Source organism: Anolis sagrei, chromosome 6 (assembly GCF_037176765.1).
Source record: "Anolis sagrei isolate rAnoSag1 chromosome 6, rAnoSag1.mat, whole genome shotgun sequence".
Classification (NCBI taxonomy): domain Eukaryota; kingdom Metazoa; phylum Chordata; class Lepidosauria; order Squamata; family Dactyloidae; genus Anolis; species Anolis sagrei.
The window spans coordinates 106,027,806-106,055,206 of NC_090026.1; the positions used below are offsets into that span (position 1 = coordinate 106,027,806).

General features: G+C 38.3%; 1 protein-coding gene across 1 annotated transcript; it reads left to right on the forward strand.

Annotated features, from left to right (window-relative positions):
* Positions 1-295: 295 nt before the first annotated feature.
* On the forward strand, positions 296-26,733 carry STAM (signal transducing adaptor molecule). The gene is made up of 14 exons (XM_060782350.2): positions 296-518; positions 10,681-10,765; positions 13,355-13,430; positions 13,520-13,615; positions 14,263-14,409; positions 16,105-16,195; positions 17,155-17,347; positions 18,874-18,968; positions 19,711-19,799; positions 21,010-21,097; positions 22,866-22,920; positions 23,827-23,980; positions 24,494-24,669; positions 25,530-26,733. Exons 1-14 carry the CDS (start codon positions 479-481, stop codon positions 25,762-25,764), a joined length of 1,620 nt encoding a protein of 539 aa, XP_060638333.2. The 5' UTR covers positions 296-478; the 3' UTR covers positions 25,765-26,733.
* Positions 26,734-27,401: the final 668 nt, after the last annotated feature.

The following is a 27,401-nucleotide window of genomic DNA, read 5'->3' on the forward strand; positions in this document are numbered from 1 at the left end:
TGCCCCACCCCAGCCATTCCACAGATATATAAACCCATTGTCCTAATTCCAACAGACCTCTACCTCTGAGGATGCCTGCCATAGATGCAGGCGAAACGTCAGGAGAAATGCCTCTAGAACATGGCCATATAGCCCGAAAAAACCCACAAGAACTGAGTGATTCCGGCCATGAAAGCCTTCGACAATACCTTTTACTTCCTTTTCTCCCGGCATGCAGCGCGAGGCCGGTTTTCGAGGCGGCTCTGGCTTTGCTGAGAGAGAGGGAGGCGAAGGAGCGCGAGCAAGGGAGGGACGGAGGGAGGGGGCCGTTTGGGGGCGGAGCTTGAGCCGCCTTGGGGCCTCGCGCCCTCAGTCGCTCCGCGGAGGCGTTTGTTGCCGTTGGTTGTCCTCCCCTCCTTCCTCGCCCCAGGGCCGGAGGGGCGGCCGGACGGAGCCTGCTTCCCTCGGCCGCTGCATTCCCTTCTCCCCTCTCGAGAAGATGCCGCTCTTCACGACGAACCCCTTCGACCAGGACGTGGGTGAGTAGAAGGCAGGCAGGCAGGCCACAGAGGCACCCCAACCCAGGCTGGGCCCTACCCAGCTCCGCTTCTCCCTCGCCTTTTATTTTTCAACACTTAGGTTTTTTTTATTGAAATTATCTCAAACCAGAACTTTTAAGAATGGCAGCTTGTGAGTGGTGAAGACATAGATATTATATAAGTCTACATTTAAGATTCTACCACAATCCAGCTGTTCAGAAAGATTTCTTTAGGTTTTGCCATAAGGTCTACTGTATTTACATTACAGGTTGAGCTATCTTCATCCCAAATCCTGAAACATTCCAAAATTGGTTGAGATAGTGACACCTTTGATTCTGAGGGCCCTTCCAGACAGGGCCTATACCCCAGGATCTGATCCCAGCTTTTCTGCTTATCCCAGATTACCTGGCAGCGTGGACTCGCTTTTTAAATTTAATTTATTTATTATTTATCTATTTATTTATTTCTTGCACTTATTGACCGCCACTCTCAGCCCTAGGGCGACTCGTGGCGGTGAACAACAACATAGAAAGGACAGTTTACAATAAATCAAGACAGTACACAACAATCTACTACTACATAACTTATACTTATGCTAAAAATCTGCTTCGTCATATCCTGGGGTCATAGTCGATTTCATAGTCATAGTCCATTCCGGTCGTCATTTCCAATGATATGGCACTCAGTTGAAGGCCAGCTCGAAGAGCCATGTTTTCAGGCTCCTACGAAAGGCCATAAGGGAGGGCGCCTGTCTAACTTCAGCAGGGAGGGTGTTCCACAGCCGGGGGGCCACCACCGAGAAGGCCCGCTCTCTCGTCCCCGCCAGGCGTGCCTGTGAGGCAGGCGGGACCGAGAGAAGGGCCTCCCCGGATGATCTCAAGGTCCTCGTGGGCTCGTAGGCCGAGATGCGGTCTGCAAGGTATTTTGGGCCGGAACCGTTTAGGGCTTTGTAGGATAACACCAGCACCTTAAATTGGGCCCGGTAGCAAATCGGCAGCCAGTGGAGCTGGGACAGCAGGGGCGTTGTATGCTCCCTGCGCCCTGCTCCTGTTAACAACATGGCTGCCGCGCGCTGGACTAGCTGAAGCTTCCGGGCCGTCTTCAAGGGCAGCCCCACGTAGAGAGCATTGCAGTAGTCGAGGCGGGATGTGACCAAAGCGTGTACCACCGTGGCCAAGTCAGACTTCCCAAGATACGGGCGCAGCTGGCGCACGAGTCTAAGCTGTGCAAATGCTCCCCTGGTCACCGCTGAAACCTGGGGATCCAGGCTCAGCGACGAGTCCAGGGTCACACCCAAGCTGCGAACCTGCGCCTTCAAGGGGAGTGTATATTTGTATCCCATCCTTATTATTATTATTATTATTATTATTATTATTATATTATAACTTTATTTATACCCTACTAGCATCTCCCAAGGGATTCGATGCGGCTTACACAGGCCGAAGCCCCAAAAACACAGTACAACAATACAATACCCAAAGCAAATTAAAAACAGTTAAGCAGGAAAACAATAACAGTAACAATACAACAAGAAACTATTAAAACTGGGCCGGCCGAAGTAGGGGTACAGGGTTAAAAGTGCTGATGTGGGATTAAATATAAGTGCGGTGTGCAGTGTGCAGTGATCTTGGTTCTACTAAGATGCTTCTAGGATTTGGTGCTGGAAGTTCCTAATCTGAAAAGGCACATCGGAACAGCCAGGTTTTCAATTCCTTCCTGAAGACTGCCAATGTAGGGGCTTGTCTGAGATCTTTCGGGAGGGCGTTCCAGAGTCGGGGGGCCACCACAGAAAAGGCCCTGTCTCGCGTCCCCACCAAGCATGCTTGTGACACGGGCGGGATCACGAGCAGGGCCTCTCCAGATGACCGGAGTGAGCGTGTGGGTTCGTAGACAGCGATACGGTCACGCAGGTAGGGTGGTCCCAAACCGTTCAGGGTTCTCACCCCCAGTGGGGGACTCGGGGTGGCTTCACAACAGGCATTCATTCAATGCCAACAACAATAATCTACAAGGAGTATTTTTTAAGTAAGGTCCGTTTTGTTGTAGACACTAGTAGTTTGCACGCATACCGCAACGAGCGCATACCGCATGCCTCGGGAACAACTGTGCTCAGTAGCTAGCCTGTATGGTTCTGTTCTGTGCTTTAAAAATGTTTAAGACTATCAACTCACCCTCCGCATGTGAGGTTCGCTCAGTGATACGGTTTTTGTCAGCAAGGAACCTTCCTGCTGCAGAAATCCATTGACAGATTTGTGAAGTGTACGGTGATACTGTTATGAGTGAAAGCAAAGTGTGTAAGTGGGTACGACAATTCAAAGATGGCCGTGACAACGTCCATGATGAGGACCGCTCAGGTTCCTTGCTGACAAAAACCGTATCACATGTGGTGGGTGAGTTGATAGTCTTAAACATTTTTAAAGCACAGAACAGAACCGTACAGGTTAGCTATAGAGCAGAAACTGAGCACAGTTGTTCCCGAGGCATGCCGGTACACGACACATGCACTCGTTGCGGTATGCGCGTGAACTACTAGTGTCTACAACAAAACAGACCTTACTTAAAAAATACCCCTCGTATATAAATAAAAATGTAATGTTGGTTTGTGGGTTTAACATAACTCAAAAACCACTGGACGTATTGGTGCCCCCCGGTGGTGCAGCGGATTAAACCCCTGTGCCGACAGGACTGAAGACCGACAGGAGGTCGCAGGTTCGAATCCAGGGAGAGGCGGATGAGCTCCCTCTATCAGCTCCAGCTCCTCATGCGGGGACATGAGAAAAGCCTCCCACAAGGAAGATAAAAACATCAATTCATCTGGGCACCCCCTGGGCAACACCCTTGCAGACAGCCAATTCTCTTACACCAGAAGCGACTTGCAGTTTCTCAAGTCGCTCCTAACACGACAAGAAAAAAAATGGACAAATTGACACCAGATTTGGACACAAGACACCTATCAGGCCAACGAGTGACCATCACTCATAAAAACACTGAAAACACAGCAAAGGGGACGTAAAAAGCCAAAAAACAAAAATTACATTACAACACATGCGCAAAACCGCAGACATAGATATACATATACACAAATATATGCACACATATATATACACACACAAAACACATATGCACAGACTGGGCAACAGCAATGCGTGGCAGGGGACAGCTAGTTTATAGAAATAAAAATGTAATGTTGGTTTGTGGGATTAACGTAACTCAAAAACCACTGGACAAATTGACACCAATTTGGACACAATACACCTATCAGGCCAACAAGTGACCATCACTCATAAAAACACTGAAAAACATAGCAGAAGAGACTTAAAAAGCAAAAAAAAAAAAACCCCAACAAAATTTACAATGTATGCACAAAACCACATATATATACGCAAACACACATATACACAAATATATATACACACACACATATACACACACAAAACATATACACATACTGGGCCACAGCAACGTGTGGCAGGGGACGGCTAGTAAATAATAAAAACAATTAAAATAAAAATTACTAAAACATTGTTTAAATTATGCAGGTTTGAAATCATAGTCCAGGTCAGTCCCTTGTCATTCACACAAATTGGGTCTCATTATAAATTGCTACCTCTACTGTTCGAACACTTGGTCCCATAACCAGGTTTTGAGTTTCATTCTAAAGGACAAGAATATAATATAATCCAGTTTAAAGCAGAAAACCTGGGATTAGATCCTGGAATATAGAGTTTTGTCTGGAAGGGCTCTAAGCTGGATGTCAGTCAACAGTGTGATGTGGAAGCTGAAAAAGCCAATGCAATTCTAAGCCGCATCAATTGAAGTATAACATCTAGATCAGGCATGGGTAAACTTTAGCCCTCCAGGTGTTTTGGACTTCAACTCACACAATTCCTAACAGCCGCTGTTAGGAATTGTGGGGAGTTGAAGTTGAAAACACCTGGATGGTCAAAGTTTGCCCATGCTTGTAATTGTGGGAGTTGAAGTCCAAAATACCCAGAGGGCCAAAGTTTGCCCATGCCTGGCCTAGATCTAGGGAAATCGTAGTCCCACTCTGTTTTGCTTTGGTCAGACCTCACCTGGAATAACCCTGTGTCCAGTTCTGGACCCCACAATTCAAGAAGGATGTGGACAAGCCAGAAGGTTTTCAGAGAAGGCCAACCAAAATGGTCAAAGGTTTGGAAGCGCTGTGAGGGAATGGCTGAAAGAGCTGGGTATGTTCAGCTTGGATAAAGAAGGTGGAGAAGGGGACACAATAGTCATGTTTAAATGTTTTAAAAGATGTCACATTGAGGAAGAGCAAGCTTGTTTTCTGCTGCTCTGCACACTAGCCCGTGGAACAAATTGCAAGGAAAGAGATTAAATATGAACATTAGGATGGTAAGAGCTGTTTGGCAGTGGGATATGTTGCCTCTGAGTGTGGTGAAGGCTTTAAACAGAGGATGGATGATCATCTGTTTGTAGTGCTTTGACTGGGTGTTCCTTCATATCAGGGGATCATATTGGATGATCCTTGTGGTCTCTTCCAACTCTATAATTCTATAATGTCCACAAATTTTGCACACAGCTATCAAAATTATTTTGTATAGAACTACCTTTAGACTGTGTGCATATGAAATATAAACAACTTTCATATTCATACTTGGTGGTTATCTCCAAGATGCTATGTACAGATGTGCAAATAAAATAATTAAAAACACTTCTGATAGCAGACATTTTGGATAAGTTACTCAAGCTATATCAGTTAAGACTTTCTAAAAATTTCTAGTAGTGTAAATGGGATTATCCACAGGCTGTCCTTGTTGTTTAAATAGGCAGTACATTGAAAGCATTTCCCCAAACAAAGTGTTCTCACTTTGCCTGATGCTCAGGGTCAGTTTCTCTTATGATACCAAGTACAAAACCCTTCAGAGCTATATCCAAGTGCTCAAACTGTCTGCATATTTCCAACCCAGACCTTCCCCACTCAGACACTCTCATCAGTTTGCTTCATTGTGAGTCAACTTTCCATTCCCTCATACTTTGTCCATTATCCACTTATCCCTGAACCCCACCCATTTGCTTTTGTGATTCTTTATCCTCCCTTTATCCCACTATGTTAGTTGGGGTGAAAGTAATTTCATGTATTTCACTCCTCATTTTTAAATAAAAGGCTTGAAAGTTCTGTAGATCACTCCTCTTTATTTTCAGTTTATATTGAAAAAATGATTCACCCCAATAATTCAGGAGATTCACATATATATTTACATTCAGAAGATGTTCTGATATATAAATTAAATGGTTATGGAGTGCAGTGAGTTAGTTTCATACATTTAGAGGGTTTGCTTACTACATACATAGTTGGAAATGGCCCAATAAAATGAATGTTTGTGTATTGCCCCCATCTGTATATTTTGTATTCTGTACAATGTGTTTATGATAGTTCCTTCATTGTAGGAATATTACAGCGTGAATAAATTCTCTTTTCAGCTGGTGTACCTCTAGCTTTTCACACAAGAACGTTATAGAATATTTTGAAGAATTTTGTGCATGAAACAAATTTTGTACACATTTGTATAAGAGTAATGAGATACAAGAATATAAGAAACAATGATAGAAAGATTCAGTGCAACCCTCAAAGTTTAGTAAGAGTGAAATTCATGTTAAAAACAGCAGGAAAAATAAGAGGAAAGAAGAAAATTGCCATAACAGAGAACCAAACAGCCAGTGTGGTGGTGTAGTGGGTTGAGTATTGAACTACAACTTTTGGAGATCAGTGTTTGGCCGTGAAAACCCACTGAGTGACCTTGAGTTCATCACATTCTCAGCCTCAGAGGAAGGCAAGGGCAAATCCCTGTGAACATACTTTGCCCAGAAAACCCTGAAGGAAATTTCTTTTGGGTCATCATAAATGACTTGATGCACAACAAGAAGAACAAGTTTCCTATTAAAACCTGTTAGAAAAAAAATAGTTGTCTGACACGAAATCCCATGACTGGATGACTTCAGTGCTTATGTAGAGTCAGCAGTGATTCATAAAACCGTAGGATGTCTGCCAGAGGGATGCACTTGTTAATACTGGATAGTCTAATCGTCGGAGATCCACTGAAACAAAATATGTAGGCAATCTAAGGAAAACTATTGTTTTTGGAGAAAGGGAATATAAATCCAAAGAGAGCAACTTTTTTTAGCATGAAGTGTAAATTGCATAGAAAATAAAATGATTTTGTTCTTCCAAAACAAAGATGGAGAATACTATGTAGCAGAATCCACACTTGTTAACTCACTTGTTATTCTCCATTCAAATCTCCCAAGGAGCAAGCCTTTGGTGTGTACAGATTCATGAATTCACTCTTCTCCCACAGGGAAAAACATTTGCTAAGTGCAAGGAACCCCTAGGTTCAAATAACTGGAGTTTTCAAGTGTTTGCTTTTCTCAGATTAAAGTGGGAACAAAGTGAATGGGTTTGTGTAATCTGAGGTCTGCTGTTCTCAGAATGAGTGGATAAAATATATTAAGAGGCTTCAGAAGTGGGCAACTGGATATTTCTTGCAAGCGCACAAACAGGTTCTGATGAATATCATGGCTAACTTCATTAACAGAATATATGGCAGACAAAAATGGCCATATATTCTGTGTGTGTGTGTGTGTATCTTATTCTGGTGATAGTTGAATTAAAGATAAAATAAATTTATGACTTGTTTACTATATATGCTCACATTTAAGTTGACATCATGTATAAGTTGAGGGCTGATTTTGGAGGCCAAAATTATGGATTTTAGTATGATCCATGGATAAGTCAAAGGTCATTCCACAGAGAGGGGACAGCACTAACTTTTTCTCAGAGGGTCAGTCCCACCTGGTTGCCACACCATTTTTTCACACAAGCATCAAAAAGGCCAGAAATGGCACCACAGCAAGGAGGGGGGAGTACTTCTTTTTGATCCTCCCAAGATGAATTAAACTCTTTCTGTAGATCACTCTTCTTAAAGAAGGGGACAATTCTAATTTTTGATAAGAGCAAAGATGCAATTGTCATACTGACACATAGATAAGTTGACCAGATTTTTTGGTTGATTTTTAACTAATTTTTCAAGACTTACACATGAGTATAAAATATATCTATGTGTTTTTGTAAAAGCTTACATGCAGTGGGTTTCCTTCATAAATTCATTTTTTTACTCATGGGTTCTGTGTTTGGATTTTTGTAGGGGGGGGGGGTTGCACTTATGCTAATCATTGCTTTTAGAAACACTCTCAAAATGTCCAAAGGTCAATACAAACCTAGTTATAAAGCAATATCCCTGTCAAAACCCTAGATTTTTAATAACATATACACAGATACACAAGTCGGCTGGAACCTGAGCCTAAGTAAACATTCATAGGGTCAGTGCTGTGCCTTGAATTATTTTTTAAATGTTTTTATCCTGTTTAAGAAGGGTCTTTTGCAAGTATATATGGCTGTGTTCAGTAACGTACATTAATTGGGAATAAGTCCCATAGGAAAGCAAGGGAAATATTGTCTAACTTCAATGTTGCTTTTTAAAATTATTTCTCTAACTGAAGAGCACTTTGGTGTTGGCATTATAGAAGCAGAGGCGGTTTATCTTTTGCTTGCTTCCCAGAAATGATTGCTATCTGCAAATCCTCTTGAGTGGAAACAAGAACTTAATCAATGAAAGATATACTTGCAGTTTTTAAGACAGCAAAGCTGCAGTCAAGGAGTGTGGGGATGTTGTTTCCCCATCTTCTTGCCACTTTTAGAAATATTTACAGACTTTCTTTCAAACCACTAAAGAATCCCAGTATCTTGTCTGGTAGAATTCATTTACACAGATAAATATAGTTCAGGCATTGAACATTGAAATCATTATTTGAATAATTATAGTGATGGTACAAATATTTGACAATGTGAAACTTAGGCCAAAATAAATTTAGTGGCATATGCTGGTGACATATCTAATCTATACCATATCAATTTTGACCTCTAAATCTATTTAGCTCCCTGCATAGAGTATAAAATTTCAAATTCGGCATATATTTACAAGACTGTTCGATAATGGAAAACTTTTACGCAGCTCTTCTAATTTGTTGGTGGTGGGGAGTACTCAGTTGTCTCCAAGTAGTTACCAGTGTTTCATGAATTTCTGAAAGTGTCATAAGTTGATAGTAGAATAGTAATTAATGTATGTATGTATTTATTAGCATATTTATATATTAAATGTTATCTTCTTTATTGTGAGATACAGTTACAACCATGCAAAAATGTAATAACGAATTCCTGATAAAATAAAATAAAATATTTTAAAATACAAAACAGTAGAAAAGGCCAAAACACTTAAAACCCTGAACATTTGTATTTTAAAAAAACAAAAAACAGAATAGGCCCTCTATTTTCTAGCCCCAGCTGAATCAATAGCAGAATGAATCAATGCTTTCTATAAATTTCATTGATAGAGTAGGTCAACTCAAGTTAGGACTAGCTATTAGAATTAGGTCATTCTTTTCATGGAAGAGATTTCCTTGGTATTTTCAATTAAAACAGCCAGACAGTTGATTATAGAAAATGCATCTTTCAGAGATCCTAAAAAGCCATTGTCAATCAAAGTAGACAATACGTGGACTGTTCTGTGTCTTATTATGAGGACATATTCGAAACTGAAAATTAATAGTTGTTAACCGCACAACACCCCAATAGCTGTTAATTTTTAACAAGTATTTAGAAGCTTCCTGATTGCTATTTGTTTTGATATCCAAAAGTGAAAAATCACTTATAAGAACTCACTGTGAAAAGGAATATGGTTCTGTGTGCATAAACGTCAATGTTTCTTGCAGAAATCAAAGCCATGCAAAACTTGTGTCCCAAGATGATGATAGTTCAGATATGTTAAGCAAACCTGATCTTAACATTTATTATTAGCTCAGTCCTTACTTTGGAAGGCCCACAGTGTTTACTGTGTAATTAGGATTGTATGCTGTGCCAGATTTTACTAGTCATCTTGCTCTAGCACATGCAGGAAGTCTAATTTCAGTATTTTGGATTTTGGCATTATGGATAAAGAATGCTTAACCTGTAGTGTAATTTGACTAGCCATGACTGTGCTGAGTCTTATGATATGATTATTGTAGATCATCTAAGGAGTCATTATAATGTTGATTTCCCACCCTTTTTAAAAGCGTTTTTGCTTCTACTTCTGTTGGTAGTTCCAGAAAACATTGATACTGAAATATAGTAAAATGAAATTGTATGCAATTTGGATAGTTAAGACAGCAGTGGTTGGTAACATCTTTGAATTGCCTGATATGAGTTTATGACATCTTAATCTAAGGTGGTAATATAATGGCCTCAAGTTAGTGAATCATCATTTTATGGCAGCTGGGATGTTGGGGGAAGGGACTTAAGTACATCTTACAGAGTTGACCTCTGCCTGTGTTGCACTACACTTTCTACACAGACCTTTATTGTATCTTATCTAATACCTTTCAGTCTCTCTCTTTTCCATTTTCTCTGTATTCTACATGGCACATTTAAACCATTCTTTTAAAGCAAAAATGTTCTTCCAGAAAGCAGTGTATGGCAGTGTTGCACAATCACATGAGGTAGAACTATGACCTCTTGTTTTTAATTTTTTCACCCTTCATCAGTTTTAAAACCTTTTTTCCAAAAACACACTTTACTATTATGCTTAAAATGTTTAACATTCCTGCATATTTTGCACAGTGGATGACAACTGAAAGATTGCATGACACCTTCACACACCAACGTCTGGATGGAGTCTGGCAGATCAAAACAATACTCAGAGCAATTTTTCAAAGCAAAGATCAAGGATTTACATGATAGAGTATATTATTGCTGTCATGCAGGATCTACAGAAGCGGCTGCAGCAGAAATGTGTTGACTTGACAAACCAATGTGCTAATGTCTTGAGTAATGAGAACCTGCTATTAACCATGTTCACACCCTTAGAACTACAAGTGTGTTATGTTTTCTTAAGAGTTCGTGTAACATTTCATTTCAGCTAAATTTTGATATAATGCTGCAGTAGGCCTGCATTCAAGAATCATCTGGAAGAATACATTTTAAAAAGATGACCATATCAATTTGTGTTTTAGCACATTTTGTTCTGTGCAGTGCACTGAATTTTTAGCAGTGTTGACATATATTCCATCTCATTTTGTTTATTTCAAGAAAAAGCAACCAGTGAAATGAATACGGCTGAAGATTGGGGGCTTATCTTAGATATTTGTGATAAAGTTGGACAGTCACGAACAGGGTGAGTATATTTCTTGTTTAAGATCTTCATTTTATTGCAATTATTTAAAGTTCAGTTTAATTTAGAAGATTATGAGATAGTAGTTTCACTGCAAAGTGTGGAATTACAAGAAGGTGTTATGAGAGGACTACAAAATTTTATGTGTTACAAAGTGTTGGTAGTATTGAGAAGCATCAAAAGCTTGGAGTTCATTTAGTGCAGGCATGGGCAAACTTCAGCCTTCCAGGTCCTCCTCCCACTGCTCCCAAATCTCAGAAAACATGGGGGAAACTGCTGGGTTTTGGCCAAAAACATGAAATTGTAAGAGATCTCCCATCACTTCCTATGGTTTCTGGTGATATGGCCAGCAGGTAGTGGGGATTCACAGCCTGCCCAGTTGCCTGACCTAAAATAACTAGTTCAGTTTTGCTCTCTTTGGATCTTTAGACAGTAGTGGGGTTCTGACTTGCAATTGTGACTTTATTTTATTTTAACGTTAACTACGTTTCACATGATCTAATATCATTATCACAATTGTTATTATTTTCCCAGCCCGGAACACAAAGTTGGCTTACAGAAATTAAATAGATTCATATAAAAAACCCACATCATTAAAAACATGCAAAAATATAATCAATGGAATTTGAAAATGTGCATCTATCAATAGCATACTCTTAAAACAACAAACACATACAATAAAGCACATTATCCAAAGCCCTTTTGCTATGAATAGGTCTTCCCCAAAGGTCTTTGCCTGATGGTCGAAGGACATTACAGAGGGTACTAGTTTATGCTTTCTAGAAACAGAACTCCAGAGCAAGTTGGTCCTCTTCCATGTTCCCACAAGATGTACAGTATCTACAGGAATGGTTGGATGGAAAAAGTGTATCTCCCAAGGTTTCAAAATTTGGGCAGAATATGGAATTATAGCCCTGCAGCTAATTTGGACTCAAGGTGGTTGTATATCAGATTTTAAATGTCTTTCCCCATGCAGTAAACACTAATAGACTTAATTGAAATGCTGAGACCATGAAAGCAATCCCTAGTGATCTATTTAACGTGGCTTGACTTAAATTGGTTTAAAAAGATATGTATATATTTGTATGGATTAGCTTATTTTTATCATCTATTAAATGGTACCATAAAGTAAGTTGTTGCTGTAGATTCATTTGACTAGAAAATTGAAATGAAATGTGTGCTACAGAATGTTATATATATTTCAATTAATCTTGCACTGTTTAAGCCACTTTTTTTTCAGCATTATCTTAACAGTGGCTATATTGATGAATTTTTAAAATAAAACAGTAGAAGTTTTCCACCGAGTTGGATTTGTCGAATGTTATAAATTAAAGACCTTGAAATTATTGTTTTTCTAGTTATTTTTGTCAGAAACTTGGTAGCAGAATAAGACAAGTTCACAGATTTGTACAGTGAGAAATGATTGTGCTGTGTGGCGGCATTTTCTATAATTAGTAGTGCTAAGTATGATACATAGGTTTGTTAAATATAGACACCACTAAATATAAATTACTCAATGCTACAGTGTAATTTAAGCCAGGCCCACCTTAATATTAGTGTTTGCTGTAAAAATGAAATGCAGAATAGAATTAAAATCATTAAAGTAAAATGAAAATGTAATCTCTTAATTGCTATAATAAAAAGCAGGTAAATTCCTTGTCTTTAAAAGGGAGAATTCTATTACTTGGTTGTGGTGCTATATTTACTAACTCTTCACATATATAAGAATAGCATTTATTTCTATAACAATGTTTCTTAGTGGTAATGCTATTAGCTGTCCTAAGAGCTATTACAGCAAACAGGTCACTGTCCAAGATATTATTTGTTCTATCCAGACTTGCTTTGTTTAGATTTCTTTTGAGCAAAAAAATCATATTGAATGTAAAACACGAATGGGACACATGCAGCCTCAGCTAGTATAGCCAGTGGTGAGGACTGCTTGCAGTTGGAGCGCTGCAGAGTGTCCACCCTGTTGTAGAAGTTGGTCCAGATTAAACGATTGATCTGGTTTTTGCCAGTTAGTGTAGAACTGGCATGTATAACGTGTGATGCACGCCTGTGTCCTGTGTGACCCTCATGCTAAATGGTCCTACCCACATTCCCCCTGCAGCTTGACTCATTAATTCATAGCCAAACAAACCCCCATCATGTAGGTTTTTACTCTCCTCCCATTGGGGTTTTTATTAGATGCAGGTATCTCAGTGATGCCTCAGGAAAGAAACAAAACCACTCATCATTTTCCCCTGAATTCTTACTGAAAGGCAAGAGCAATGCCTCCTTGTTTGCAATCATTTTTACATAAAGCACCTGCAGGTACTGTACTGATACTTCTGGCAAAAGCTTTGCAGACAGTGCAGTTTTGCCAGATAATCCTTCTGCTGGAGAGCACACAAGTAGAATTACAGAAGCTGTTATTCATGTGGAGTAGTCATTTTAAAGTAATTTGGTTTAGCTGCTAGAGCATAAGACTTTGCTAGCTATAGAAAAAGGTTGTTGTTAATTTCCTTTTATATTCCTACATATTCTTTCTTTCTGGTTAATTTTGTGATTGGTGCAGATGTATTTTTAAAATGTCCTGTTTGTATTTATTAGACCTAAAGATTGTCTTCGTTCTGTTATGAAAAGAGTGAACCACAAGGATCCTCATGTTGCTATGCAAGCATTGACGGTATGTTGCTTTTTTTAAAAAATGCTTAATAATTGTAACTTCTACTATATGATACTTAATTTTGACCCCCCCCCCTCTCTTTTCTTTAGCTTCTTGGAGCATGTGTCTCAAATTGTGGTAAAATATTTCATTTAGAAGTGTGTTCAAGAGATTTCGCTAGTGAAGTAAGCAACGTCCTAAATAAGGTAATGTATGCTAAACTTATTAAAGGTTGCCATAAGGTTGTTGAACATATAGGGAGGGAGTTAACATCTATTATAAGTTTCCTGAAATAAACTGGAGGCATTGTAAACTTTCCTGATACTGTATTGTCGAAGGCTTTCATGGCCGGAATCACTGGGTTGTTGTAGGTTTTTTGGGGGCTATATGGCCATGGTCTAGAGGCATTCTCTCCTGTATCTTTCCTGATACAGTATCTTTCCTGATACTGCTGGCTTGCAAGTTGGTTTTGGTCCTTTAGATGCTTTTGATTTCAGCTTCCAGAATTCCTGACCATTTGAAATCCTGGTTGAGACTTCTGGGAGTTGGAAATCCCAAACACCTGGGGACTCACATTTGGGAACTACTATTTTAGAGTATGACTGAAGATGTGGGTAAGATTAAAGTTGATGTAGGATTGATACAGATGAATGAAGCATAGTTTTGCTTCTAAAAGGCTTTGGATTGAAAAGACGCATATTGGATCCATACTACGTTAGTCACATTTCAGCCCTACTGAAGTCATTCTGAATAGTGAGGATCAAATTAAGTCAACCAAATTCATGAACTGAAATAAGATTCAACTTATGATGAGTTTCATAAATGTCATACAACTTTTATCTTTTTCACCCAGGGTCATCCAAAAGTCTGTGAAAAATTAAAAGCGCTCATGGTGGAATGGACCGATGAATTCAAGAATGACCCCCAACTTAGTTTGATATCTGCTATGATAAAAAATCTTAAGGAGCAAGGTGTTATGTTTCCTATTATTGGTTCACAGGTAAAGTGCTCGTATGCAAAATAGCAACTATTTAATACAGAAATCACAAAAAAGTAACTAATGTAGGTAAGATATTACGCCAGAAAGAGCTACCAAATTGTCTATCCCTTGCCTTAAATTGTGTGTGATTTTTTTCATGTCATAGATATGTGGCTACCTCTGTCAAACTTATCCATCTCCTTTAAACAAAAATATATTATTGAAGTAGCAAGGGAGGATCATTCACAAATTGGTTAATCCCTGTATGCCAACCAAGGTTACCTTCTTTTTCAGTTTATACAATTCCCTTGAAAACACACTTGTTTCAACTAGAGTAGACCCATTTACATATATTGACCTCCCAGGTTCCTATTGATTCAATGTTATTGTAGCTGGGATATGGTAGAGGGTGGGGAGCCTGCTCGCATTATTGACCTACCTGGGCAGATGTGAGGAGGAAGGCACCAGCTGCAGATTGGAGGAGGCGACAATAGTTGGGAACTGAGAGGCCCTGTGCTTTTTTGTCCAATTGCAGTGTTAGATGAAGGGGTTTTGGTAGACAGGTGGCAAGCTGAGGATGAACAGGAGGGGTGGAACAAGACATTTAAAAGAGAAGAAAGGCAGACAATGGTGAAGGATTTGGAGCTGAAGGGAGCAATAAATGATTACCAGAAGGACTCTAGTGAGGTGCAGCTAAAGGTTGGAAGAAGAGACATGAGATGACCTAAACTCAGTTGCCTTTGAAGTTTTTCTGCCAGGACAAACCCATTGGAAAAGAGGTCTTGGACTTATTCTGGAAATGAGGAGAAAGTGTGTTGCCAAATTCACCATTCACATATTTTTGCTGTCATAAAAAAATATATTTAGCACGTTGCTTGGACTTTATTCTGGAAATCAGGGGGAGGTGTGTAGCTCAATTCACTATTTACATATTTTTACTCCCAACCTGGTGTACTCATGATAGAAGCAAACTTGGGCTGGGCACTCCCACAAGGAGGAGGTGTAAGACCCATAATCGTGATATAAATCTACTTACCAGCATCTCAGAAGCTTGGAGATATGTTGCAATCCCTTCATTATGTATAAAATATGTTGCTAGTAGTTTAACCTGATATTTACTAAGATTAGATGCCCATCTATAAATTCTACCAAGATATGCCAGGCAAGATTATATGCCATCGTCTTGATTTATAGTTGTTTGTTCAGTTGTAACATCAGATGAATTCTGGGAGGTGGAGAGAGTTATGTGGATAGTTTTGAAAAAGCAGTTTTCTGTGCATTTCTTGTTGGTATTATGTGCCTTCAATTTGATTAATTTATGGGGACTCTATCCTAGGATTTTGTTGGCAGGATTGATTCTGAGGACTTTTGCCATTTCCTTTCTCTTAGGCTTAGAGAGCAGGCCTTGGCCAACGACAACCTATAGGTTTCCATTGCTAAGTGGCATTTTGAGCCTCACTGCAACATTGTCCTAGTCCAGCACTCAAAACCATATGAGACAGCAACTACAAGATCACTTTTAAGTTCATTGTATGAGCACTGAGCATTTATATTCATCTTAAGCCTCTTAAAAACAGTACCTTCTTTCTATCTTTTTGCTTGATTTATAGTGGATACATAGATTGCTTTCTTAGTAGTGTGTTTTTCAATATGGCCTACAATTATGGGATTTAATTAATTGATTTTTTAAAATAACTTTCTCTGTTCTTTGTCCAGGCTGCAGAGCAAGCAAAAGCAAGTCCAGCTCTTGTAGCCAAAGATCCTGGAATAGTAGCAAACAAAAAAGAGGAGGAGGATCTAGCTAAAGGTCAGTTATTGTCCAGTGAGAATCCTGAAATGGTGATTTGTTGTTGGGGCTCCTTGAATGTTATAATAGAAATCAATGATTCTACGGTTGGAATAAATTAGGCATCTGCATCACTTTATTTAATTTTCATTTTTGTTCCATATTTTCTGAGAACTTGATGTTGCAGTGCTCTTTTAATAATGCTTCCTTTTGAATAATTATATGTGTTCCCCAAAGATATTATATGAAAAAGAACTAGTAGTCTAATCCAACTTTTATTTTCACTATAGGTGTGTCACAGATGCTACATTTTTGGAATATTTTAACTTCCCACTTTCTGTACTTCAGAGAGCAATGCTAGATAGACTCTTATCTTTTCTGCAAGGTTGCATAGTTTCAGGCAGAGACAATGTAAAACTGTTATCACCTGGGAAAGTTTGAAAATGAATTTTGCCCAAGCTTTTTAATAGTTGCCAGATATTTTTTCTTTAAAAAAATATTGGTTATATCAATAAAAGGATTTCACATCATTTATGCTCTTAAGACTTTCTTGATAGCTACTTGAGGTTTTGCACAAATAATGTGCAAGTCCTGGATTGTGATCACAACATGTACATTATCTAATATACTGCATAATAGATGGCATTGTACAAAAAATAGAAGGTATTATCTAACCTAATTTTTAAAATACAAAAATACCTTGAAGATATTAGGAGCACTACTCTACACATTTTGTCCTGGCAATCAGAACACTTGAAAATGTTTATACTTTAGCTGAGCAAAATTCCAGTTGTTCTCACTACAATTAGGGTGATTAGTGTTTATCTGACTCAGAAATAACTCCACAAAGACTTTTAAGCATAATGAAAAAAATGCAAGAATATAAGTTTTATATTGTATGTTGAAGTGACTTAAATGCAGATAAGGATGCCTTTTATCATACCTTTTTAAATTTATTGATCCTTCTCATGCCCCCACAGCCATTGAATTATCATTGAAAGAACAAAGACATCAACAAACACCTCTTTCCGGTCTTTATCCAAGCACTTCAACTCTCTCAACAAATCACAAACACGAGGGTCGAAAAGTTCGAGCTATTTATGATTTTGAAGCTGCTGAAGATAATGAATTGACATTTAAAGCTGGAGAGCTTATTACTGTACTTGATGACAGGTAACTCCAATGGAATATAAAAGTATCACGTATAAAGTGAGGACATTTTTAATTGAATACAATAAATACAGTTTATATATGTCTAAGTTCCATTTATTGTAATTTTTTTCCATGCTGTCACCTGAACAAGATTGCAGCATATTTTTTTTATATTGGTGTATAAAAGAGTATAAATCCACTCTTGGGATTGAGCCTCTGTTCTTCCCAGAGGAGAGTTTTAACAACAGGTCATGACCACAGTTTAATTCCTATATTTTAAAGCAGGCATCCTCAAACTTCGGCCCTCCAGCCGTTTGAGCCTTCAACACCCAGAATTCCTGACAATTGAACAAGCTTGTTAGGGCTTCTGGGAGTTGGAGGCCCAAACAGCTGGAGGGCCGCAGTTTGAGGATGCCTATTTTAAAGAAGAGTAGTCTTTTAGAATAATCCTCACACCAGCCCAGAAGTAGGAATAAGGCGACCTTTTGAATATTTTCCCATTGACTACTACTTTGACCCTTAATTACTTTTTATTTTACCTGACATCTACTGGAAATGTTATCTGAATACAAGAGTAGTCAAATATGAGGGGGAATAGGAATATTGCCCACTTCAGTGGGAACAGATCAAAGTTTCATTTGAGACCTTTTAACCAAGAATAGGTTCTGCCTTGTCTACATGAGGAGGAAGGTAGCAATACCGACTCTGTATCTAAAGCAGAATAACTCCTGTTATTCAGTGGAAATGGCAACAGATGGTGATTAACAAGTAGTCACTCAGGGTTAGAACATTCAATTTGCACACATTAGAAAGAACAGCTTTGTATCATCTTCAGTTTCAAAAAGCGAGCCAAAAGAGAAGGATTATTGTAGCGTATAGACCATCTGCTGACTTCTGCCAATGCATCAGAGATTTCCAGGGATCCGTTCCCAGATATATGTTTGTATCTGAGTGAGAAGAGATAGGTCAAAACACAGTGGAGGTAATCACCCTATTAGATGAAAATCAAGCAGATGGGGCAGGCGCTTATTGTATGTGAGGAATGGCAAGTAAGGATAGTTATGGACAACACTAAAATAGAAACTCCTGCGAGCAAACAAGAAGGGCTGAAGTACTTTTGAGTGTGAAAAGAGATATAAAAATGATGAGGTGTGTGGAAAAATCAGTTTGCCTTATCTCAGCCAGTTGCTTAAAATATACTTTTATAGATCCCAACTATCTGAATAGTACTCCTGGGAGAGTACGCTGCTCATTAGCATGTTTGTGTCACATGACAGATGTTTTCAATGAGTGAGGTGAATATGGAGAGACATAAATCTTCACTGTTTTCATGGCCAAAAGTTTGCCTTATTTCCACTGTTTCCTATGGTACCCAGAGGCTTTGGGGGATGGTGATGTGGGCATGTTAATAGTGCAATACTGACCTCATTGTAAAATTAGTTAGTTCCATCTATGTTATCCATAAAAATAAACATCAATTCTAAAGCTGTTTTCAGATTCTAAGCAGAGATATGCATTTCTTTCTTTTATTTTCTTTTACTCTTTAGTGATCCAAACTGGTGGAAAGGTGAAACTCATCAAGGGACAGGATTATTTCCTTCTAATTTTGTAACTGCTGATCTTACTGCTGAACCAGAAATGAGTGAGTAATGTAATGTTCACATAGAAAAGTGCAGTCCAGTTGAGAGAGCCAAGCAAAATACCTTTTTTGTTCCTTCTTATGATAAATTGCACATGTTATTGTTAAACCCTTTGTTCAGTGTCGTCCATATTTGAGAGGTTCCCTTTTTACTATTAACCTAAAGTAAAATGGGCATCTACAATGAGTTTGTTACTTCTAGGAGGCTCTCCAGTATTAAGTATTCATTGGTTGTATTATCTTCAAGAATACGAAACAATCAGACTGTATAACTAGTTGGCTTATGTTGAAGTAGGAGGTGCAGCCTGCCAGACCAGCTGGTTACTCCAAACCCCTCCAGATTTTTTACGTTTCATACCAACTGGGGGGGGGGGGTATTTTGTACCCCCCCAAACAGCCAAACATTGACCAAAATTGAAGTGCTGTGATGTGACATCACTTCCGATGTGCTCAAAAACAGAGGAACAACTCACAGAGGGGGGAACACTTGTCCACTCTGGGCTTATAGACAATGCATTCAAGGGTGAGTCCTGGATACCTAGTCCCCTTAGCTCTCTCCCTGATATCGTGACCTATCTTGCATAATAAATCTATTGATGTCAGTAGTGATTTCAGGAGGGATTGCTTGTGGGGAAGACTGGAAGGAAGGACAGATAAAAATATTTCACCAACCCAGTAGCATGTGTGTAGATATCAATTTGTTATTTATTAAACCTTTGTCTTTCTTTTAATTTGCATTTTACAGTGAAAACTGAGAAGAAAACAGTGCAGTTTAGTGATGAAGTTCAAGTTGAAACGATTGAGCCAGAACCTGAACCAGTATATATTGATGAAGTATGTATAAAAATTCAGGCATTTGCAAGGTGTAAAAGATACCATTTAGAAAAACTTCAGTTTAAGAATTGTTGCAGATTTGCAGGTGTTAGCTTGAGAGAAAAAAAAGATTGGCTAGTTCTGATGTTTCGAGTTAAGCATCCCACCGCCTCCCCATTTTATCAGTATTTATGGGGTGTTTCCCTATACTGTATTAATTTTACCATGCAATCTGCCTATAGTCTTAGTGTTGCAAGAAATATAAGATATCAATTAAAAATGATGATGATGATGATGACGGCAACGACGACGAAATAAACTTTAGCAGAGATCACCAAATACTACATGGTGTGCAACTGACCCAGTTTTAAACAGGTTTTGCAAGATGGTTTAATGGCCAACTTCTGCAAGTCTGGTTTCTCCTCAGATCATAGAAATCTTTCATCTACAGTATAAGTAGTGTATTTTTCATCTAGAGCATATTGCTAATTTATTTATATTCTTGGGGGGGGGGTTGTGAAGAATATCCGGGTTATATGCTGTTTATGCCAATTGAAATAGCAGTTTATACCATAACTTTGTTACAGTTGAGTATTTTTTTCTATCACTTTTCTAAATGTTTGCCATTGTACCACTAGGTGGTAGTGCAGGAATAAATTATTGACTATGTTGACTTTAGAGAGTCTTGTGAAAGTTATAATATGTTAAAAAGACATTTTAAAACAGTTCTGTTTTTGAAGGATACAGTCACTGGGAACTTTGGCATATATATCAAAATATCTGTTTACTTATCCATATATATGATACTATATGGGCAAGTCAGTGCAGTATGGGTATTATCTAAATTAACTTTGAAATTTTGAAAGTGTTTTGAGTAGTGTAGACATTATAGTATACCCAATTATAACAGATATATAACTGGTGAAAAATATTTGATGGTAACATTGATAACAAATTAATTTTGTGCGTATGGTATAAGATACTTTATATCAGAAATGTTGTAGTAATTCTAGCATTTCCAGGGTTCTGAGGAATAGTTCCTCATCACACTTAAGAAGCCAAACGTCGTTTGGAATTATGTGCAGTTTTTGATATGTCGGTGGAGTTTTCTGTTCAGATTTAAAATGGCAAAAATTATTTCCCCTAAGACATTGGGAATGCTAATAGTAGTTCATTGAAACATACATGAGATACATGGTTTTCAGTAAAGAGTATTTGCTTCATATTCTAGGATAAAATGGACCAACTATTGCAGATGTTGCAAAGTGCAGATCCAAGTGATGATCAGCCAGATCTCCCAGAGTTGGTCCATCTTGAAGGTAAGGGTCCCAACCCAGTTCTCTTCAAGCTGTGATAATGATATACTAATAGCAGCCAAGGTAGCCAATTCCACATCTTTGAGATATTACTCTTTTCAACAGTACATTCCCCAGACCTCTAGAGACCCCTCCTCAAAGTTTTAAAGCCCCCAGAGTGCAAGGCACAATTAAATCAGAAGTGATTCACTTAAGTTGAAACTACAATATAGCAGCTATTTTCATTTGGGAAAGGATTTTGTGTGTACTGATGAAATAATACAAATAATGTAGTTATCTGTTCGTAATGAATTAAATAACATTTCAAAATTATTTGTTTTAATAAATTTTAAAAACAAAAAGTGTGGTCCTTCAGCACTTTCAAAACTTAGAATCTGGACACCACAACTCAAAGAGTTGCCCACCTCTGCTTTACAATTTTTTTTAAAGCCGCCCATAACAAACTAAACTTTTTTACAATCTTAAACATTTTCTTTATTTTTCTGTGTTCAGTTGTCATCCACTGTACCTATTTTTTATTTTACTTTGTTTTATTATATTTTATTAGTTCAAAACTATCATAACCTTCACAAAGTCATATTCAAAGATGATATATGTGTAATAAAATTATTCAAAGACGAATAAAATGAAAAATACATAACATAAAGGTAATTGTGATGGAACTGTATAGATACTAGCTCATTTGTAAGGCTGTCTCACCCACAGCTCGAGGGTAGCCATTTTCCTGTTAGCTTTATGAGAGTGAAGCTTAAGAAAACCCTTCCTGGTTTGCGTCAGAAAGTTTGCCCGCCCCTTTGCCTGGGGAAAGGGAGCCATTTTAGATTAGTTATTACCACCAAGGAATCTTGGAAGTAAAACATGTTTTCCCCGCGTGGTAGGCCTGTGATTCACACCAATGGTAATCCCTGCGCTCGCGCAGGCCAGCAACGGATTTAAAGAACCCATATGTTAAAGTTCAGAATGTTACTACAGTTACACATAATTCCTGTTTTGGACATTTAAGTAAGGAAATACATGACACAGTGCCTCCATTTTTTGAAGATCGTTTAGCACCTTACTATAACATCTGGTCTGAGATAACTAATGACCAGTGGGTTTTAAAAATTATTAAAAAGGGTTATTTTATTGAGTTTAATGAGTTACCACCAGTCGGTAGAGCGCAGGGATTACCATTGGTGTGAATACACAGGCTACCACTCGGGAAACTATGTTTACAGGTAAGCAACCCATATCTATATTTGGTCACTCCAAGATCCAGGCTTGGATAGGCAATTTCAAGCCAATAACCACTACTCTTCTGGGAACTAATTCGCCTATACTGATCTATCGCTGTTCAGTGGCTGCCTGTGGAGTTTCCAGCTCCTCCACCAAGGTGCCAGGCCTCAATAGGAGAGACCTACTGTCTCGGCCTCCAGCCTGACCACCTTGGGCATTGGATCCCCCAGAGGCTCCTTTACCAAGGGAAACTTTCAGTTGTTCTTCGTCTACCGACTCATTCACTAGCTGTGACTTCAAGAACAACCAGTTACTTTCAGACTTTGAGTATGAACTTTGTTGTGAGAAAACCAAGATAGTGCCTGGCTGGAGATAGGCTCAAGACCAAATAGCATGGATGTTGATTTTTTGCAGTTCCTTGCCCAAACAGGAAGGCAAACCGGCATTCACCAAGTGTATACAATGTTAGCAGTAAAGACATTTAAATCAGCTTGGGTGCGACAGCACAGTAATCGCAGAACAAGTCATTAATAAATTTTCCAAATTTTATTTCTAGCTATGTGCCATCAAATGGGACCTCTCATTGATGAAAAACTGGAAGACATTGACAGGTAAGGCTAGTCGACAAATTTTAAATGAGAAATTGGTTTGTTTTAGCAATTAGTGTTAAGCAGTCTTAAATGAAAACAGGGTTTGGGGTGGAGGGTTAGGAAATGTGCTGTTTTATTTAAAGCAAATCGACTTCCTTTTAAAGGAAGCCTGAAATGATTGATTTAGTGGGCCACTCCTATCTAGTTGAGACTTCCAGTAGGATTAGAACCAATGTCTTATTCCATGCACATTTTTCAAACAAATTCACACAAATTATTGGTTATTGACAGAGTATTTACTTAGCATTCACATCCATTTTTTGTGATTAAGTCTTTCGATTTAGTACTTGTAGTTTGCTGCATTAAAAGACTGCCATTAACTCATTTCTGGCAGTTTGTTTGGTCTTGGGGCATTTGTATACATTCAGCCCTCTGTATCCACAAATTTTGCTTCCATGGATTCTATAAACAAGGACTTGAAAATATCCTCACATCCAAAAATGAATTCCAAAAAGTATATCCAAATTTTGCTTTTTGACACAAATGTGTAATGCGACTTGAACATTCTCAGATTTTGGTACCTATGTACCAAAATCTGAGGATGAGAATTTCCTGGAACCAAATTCTAGTGAATACCTAGTGTTCATGGTGCAGTATTAACACAGTTATTTTATTCCCTTTTTTATATACCTCCATCAAGGATGAGCTCCAGACCTGGATTCCAGTCTGGGTCTTGTGTTAGGTCTTCAGATAGTAGAGAAAATAGATTGGAAAATGCCAGAGTAGCTGCTATCAGCAATCAGAAATGCCCCCTCATCTTAAAAAAAAACTATTCATGTTATGTGAAAACAGAGGTTAAATGCTCACAATGTTCATTTTTAAATTATTTTGTAAAAAAATTAATTTATATTATAATTATTCATTTAGGAAACATTCAGAGCTTTCAGAACTCAATGTCAAAGTGATGGAGGCACTCTCATTATACACCAAACTGATGAATGAAGATCCAATGTATTCAATGTATTCAAAACTACAAAACCAACAGTACTACATGACTCAGTCGGGTGTTTCTGGCTCTCAGGTATGCAAACAGAGGTTTAAGGATCTGTGCCAGATATTATGGTTTTCGATATCCAACAGTGCATTCTCCTAAACATTGAATGGGATAAATATCTGCCTTCTTTTTTTTCAGGAGGCATATCAAGGTTATACTGGAATAAAAGAGATTCATGTCAACAAAGGATCACTAATTTAATAAAGTATAATCTGTCAGCTTTTATGGAATATTGTTAATGTGTTTTCAGCTTCATTAAATTGAATTAGGATTCATAGGAAGCAATATGCATCCTGTGAGGAAATCTAGGATTCAGAGAGTTGTAAGAGTCTGTTATGCTCAGGAGTGAGGCTGAATCATCAGTTAGCATAGTTGATCTTCTCTGGAATTTGTTTCGGCATTTAAATTGCAAAGATTGCTAAAATGCTTTCAAATAGTATTTTTTTTGCGTTTTAAAAGGGTGAAGTGTAATGAATATAAGTGGAAAACAAAGTTGGGTATTCCTGTGTTTCTCTCTGCCTTATATATGTGCATTTCCAGGTATATTCGGGGCAACCTCAGAGTAATGCCTATATGGTGGCAGCAGGTGCCCAGATGGGCCATGTACAAGGCTACAGTCTTCCACCAGAACAGCTTCCGTCTCTTAATCAAGGCACCATTCCTGCTGCAGCAAGCCCTGGGTTACCTAGCCAGCCTGTTCAGACCTCTTACACTAAGTAAGTGGGAAATGTAATCTAAACCGTTGCCTTAAGTATTTCATGACATCTGCAATATGCTAAAAGGGTTTCCCCCCTCTCCTGATTCCTTTATAGAGCATAATTTTAAAAAATGCAGACCCTCTGTTTGGTGGATGAATGACATTTACAGTGAGGTCCTGAAGCTCCTTACTCAGAAATGAATCCCACTTCTGTGGCACCCATGTCCCTGGTTAGGATTGCCTTTAAAACAAATTTCTTTTATTTTTTTTAAAAAACCTTATATATAGGACTCAGAAAACTGCACATTTCTCAAAACAATTTCCCGTTTTTGGGTGTGTCCAGGGTGACTAATTCTTTCTCCACTCTTGCTTGATGCAGTGTTTTTACTTGATTTGCCATTACAATATGTGTCTGCTATTGAGCTATGTGAATTAGAGAGTATTGTCAGCAAGGATCTGTAGAGATCTTAGTAGAAGTCCACAAATGGCAGGTAATGTAGTGATGTTCTGAGAAACCCCATTGAGCTCCTCTCTAAAATTTGTGATAGGTAAGAAAAACAGAAGGAAATCTCAGAAGTTTGCAGGGACCAGTTAATTTTTTTGAGAGTTGGTTTGTTGCACCTAAGACGCAATTAAATTAAACCATTTTCTCCAGATGATCTGCTTAAGCAGTTTTAGTGCTCAGTTAAATTGCATCTTAGATGAAATTCCTTGACTCCAAATCCTTTGGGCCTCTGATTAGTTATAGTGAATCTTTGCTTTCATTAGAGATGGAAACAAACACACATTTGTTCTTTTATGCATGTTCACTGGGGGGAAAATTGTTTTTGTCTACTTTTTCATTGATACTTATGGTTTCCCACCTTGCTTTGCTTCTAGTGCAATGGTTGGTTCTGTTCCAGGAAGTACCTATGCTAACCAAGGTCCTGTCTACAGCCCGCCGCCATCTGCTGCTGCTGACATTGCTGCTTACCCGAATTCTGGAACTATGTCCCAGGTGCCAAACTATAACTTAGTCGCCTCAACCTTGCCCCAACCGCCCGGCACACAACCACCTCAGCAACAGCCTCCTCCATCACAACAAAATGCTTACTCCCAGAAGGCACTACTATAGGATATAGGACTTCTGATTCCTAATCTGCTCTAACCTCTGCTGAAGGCAGTTTACAATGTTATCAGTTTCCTCCTTAATATCTTAAACTTGGGTTATCTTCAGCTTAATAGGAATCTTTCTTGGTGAAAACAAGTATGACGATTCTATTTGCACTGACTTTTTAGGATTTTTTTTAAAGTTTGCAAAGGAGTTAAAATACCTAGGACATTTAATTCCTTTTAAAATGCCTAAACATTGGTACAAGGTTATTTATGTCTGCTGAAACTGGCTAGTTTGTGAAGAGTCAACTTGGCAAACTGTCGTGGCATATATATGTTATGTACATATAGTGTGTTTGTGTTAGTGGCTGTTTTTGAATTACAATGGTGATCATGTGAATATATAACAGTGTTAAAGTAATTTGCATTACTGTTTTATTAATCATGGATGGATGGGCAATGCTCATGGATTTTATAAGAATGTCTGTTCAAAGTGTAGGAGAAAATTCTAACCCGCATATCTCAGATACTTACAGGCTGTTGATATGTTCCTGAAACCGAACTGTCCACTTTTCATTAACTGTACATTGAATGCAAAAGTGTCTTGCCTTCCTGTAGCCTACGGTGCTACTAGATGACATTCTCTACCAAAGTAAGAGGTCTTGATCTTCCGGCACTCTGCGTTCAGAAAACATCCTGCTTTAATGAATAATGGTTTCAGAATAATAACTTGCAAGCTGCTAAACATATGGGACCACAAAACACATCTGAATGGTTTTATCTTTATTGTTTAAATAATATAACCTACATTTCCATGCTGGTTTTATGTCACCTGAATGCTGAAGTATATTCTGTGTACATTGGTGGACATTGCACCAAAGACAGAGGGATGGATACGTTGGATATGAGTGAATGGCATTTTTAAACTGGAACAACAACATAAAAAACACTACATTTATTAAAGTCTTGTTAAGGACTATTATCATTGTCAGATCACTTGATTGTGTGTATTTTGTTGAAAAAATATCTTGTGGCCTTTTTATACTCTTTCATAGCCTCGGTATAACACAACATAGTGCTCTGCATGTACACACAGAAACTGTAAGCATGTTTTCACATCAACAAATAGCTCTCATGTCCACTTTCTGTAGGGAAAAATGTCTCCTGAAGCCTTGAGAGTTTGAGGCAAAGAATAGCACTTTTGAATATCGGCCTAGGATATATTCTCTGGGTATTTCATTAGTGAGCTATAACTTTTTTAAAAGGATAATGTATCCTTTTTCTTTGTTTAATTGTGCATTTTTTTCGTTTTATTTATGACCGCATTTTTCTTTAGCTTTTCCAGTAAGCTAATTATTGTAGAGTGTGCAGCATTTTAGTAGTTGTCTATGATTTTCAGGAGTACATAGCTTACCATGGATAAATGTAAGTCTTTTATTACTTTGTCCATTACCTAAAAATTCAGGAGCTTTAGTTCATGCTTGTATCAGAGAGCTTTACTGATTACAATGTGTATGATATATATACTCATGTATAAGTTGAAGTCAGGTTTCGGGGCCAAAATTAGGGATTTTGATATGATTTGTGGATAAGATAAAGATCATTCTGTGGAGAAGAAAAAACACTAATGCTGTCTCAGAAGGTCAGACACCCAGTAAC

Bases quoted from the DNA above. Each gene is read 5' to 3' on its own strand.
- STAM (XM_060782350.2), top strand. From the start codon at position 479: ATGCCGCTCTTCACGACGAACCCCTTCGACCAGGACGTGG. The intron at 13,431-13,519 runs GTATGTTGCTTT...TCTTTTCTTTAG, and splicing joins TTGCTATGCAAGCATTGACG to CTTCTTGGAGCATGTGTCTC. The intron at 14,410-16,104 runs GTAAAGTGCTCG...TTCTTTGTCCAG, and splicing joins TTCCTATTATTGGTTCACAG to GCTGCAGAGCAAGCAAAAGC.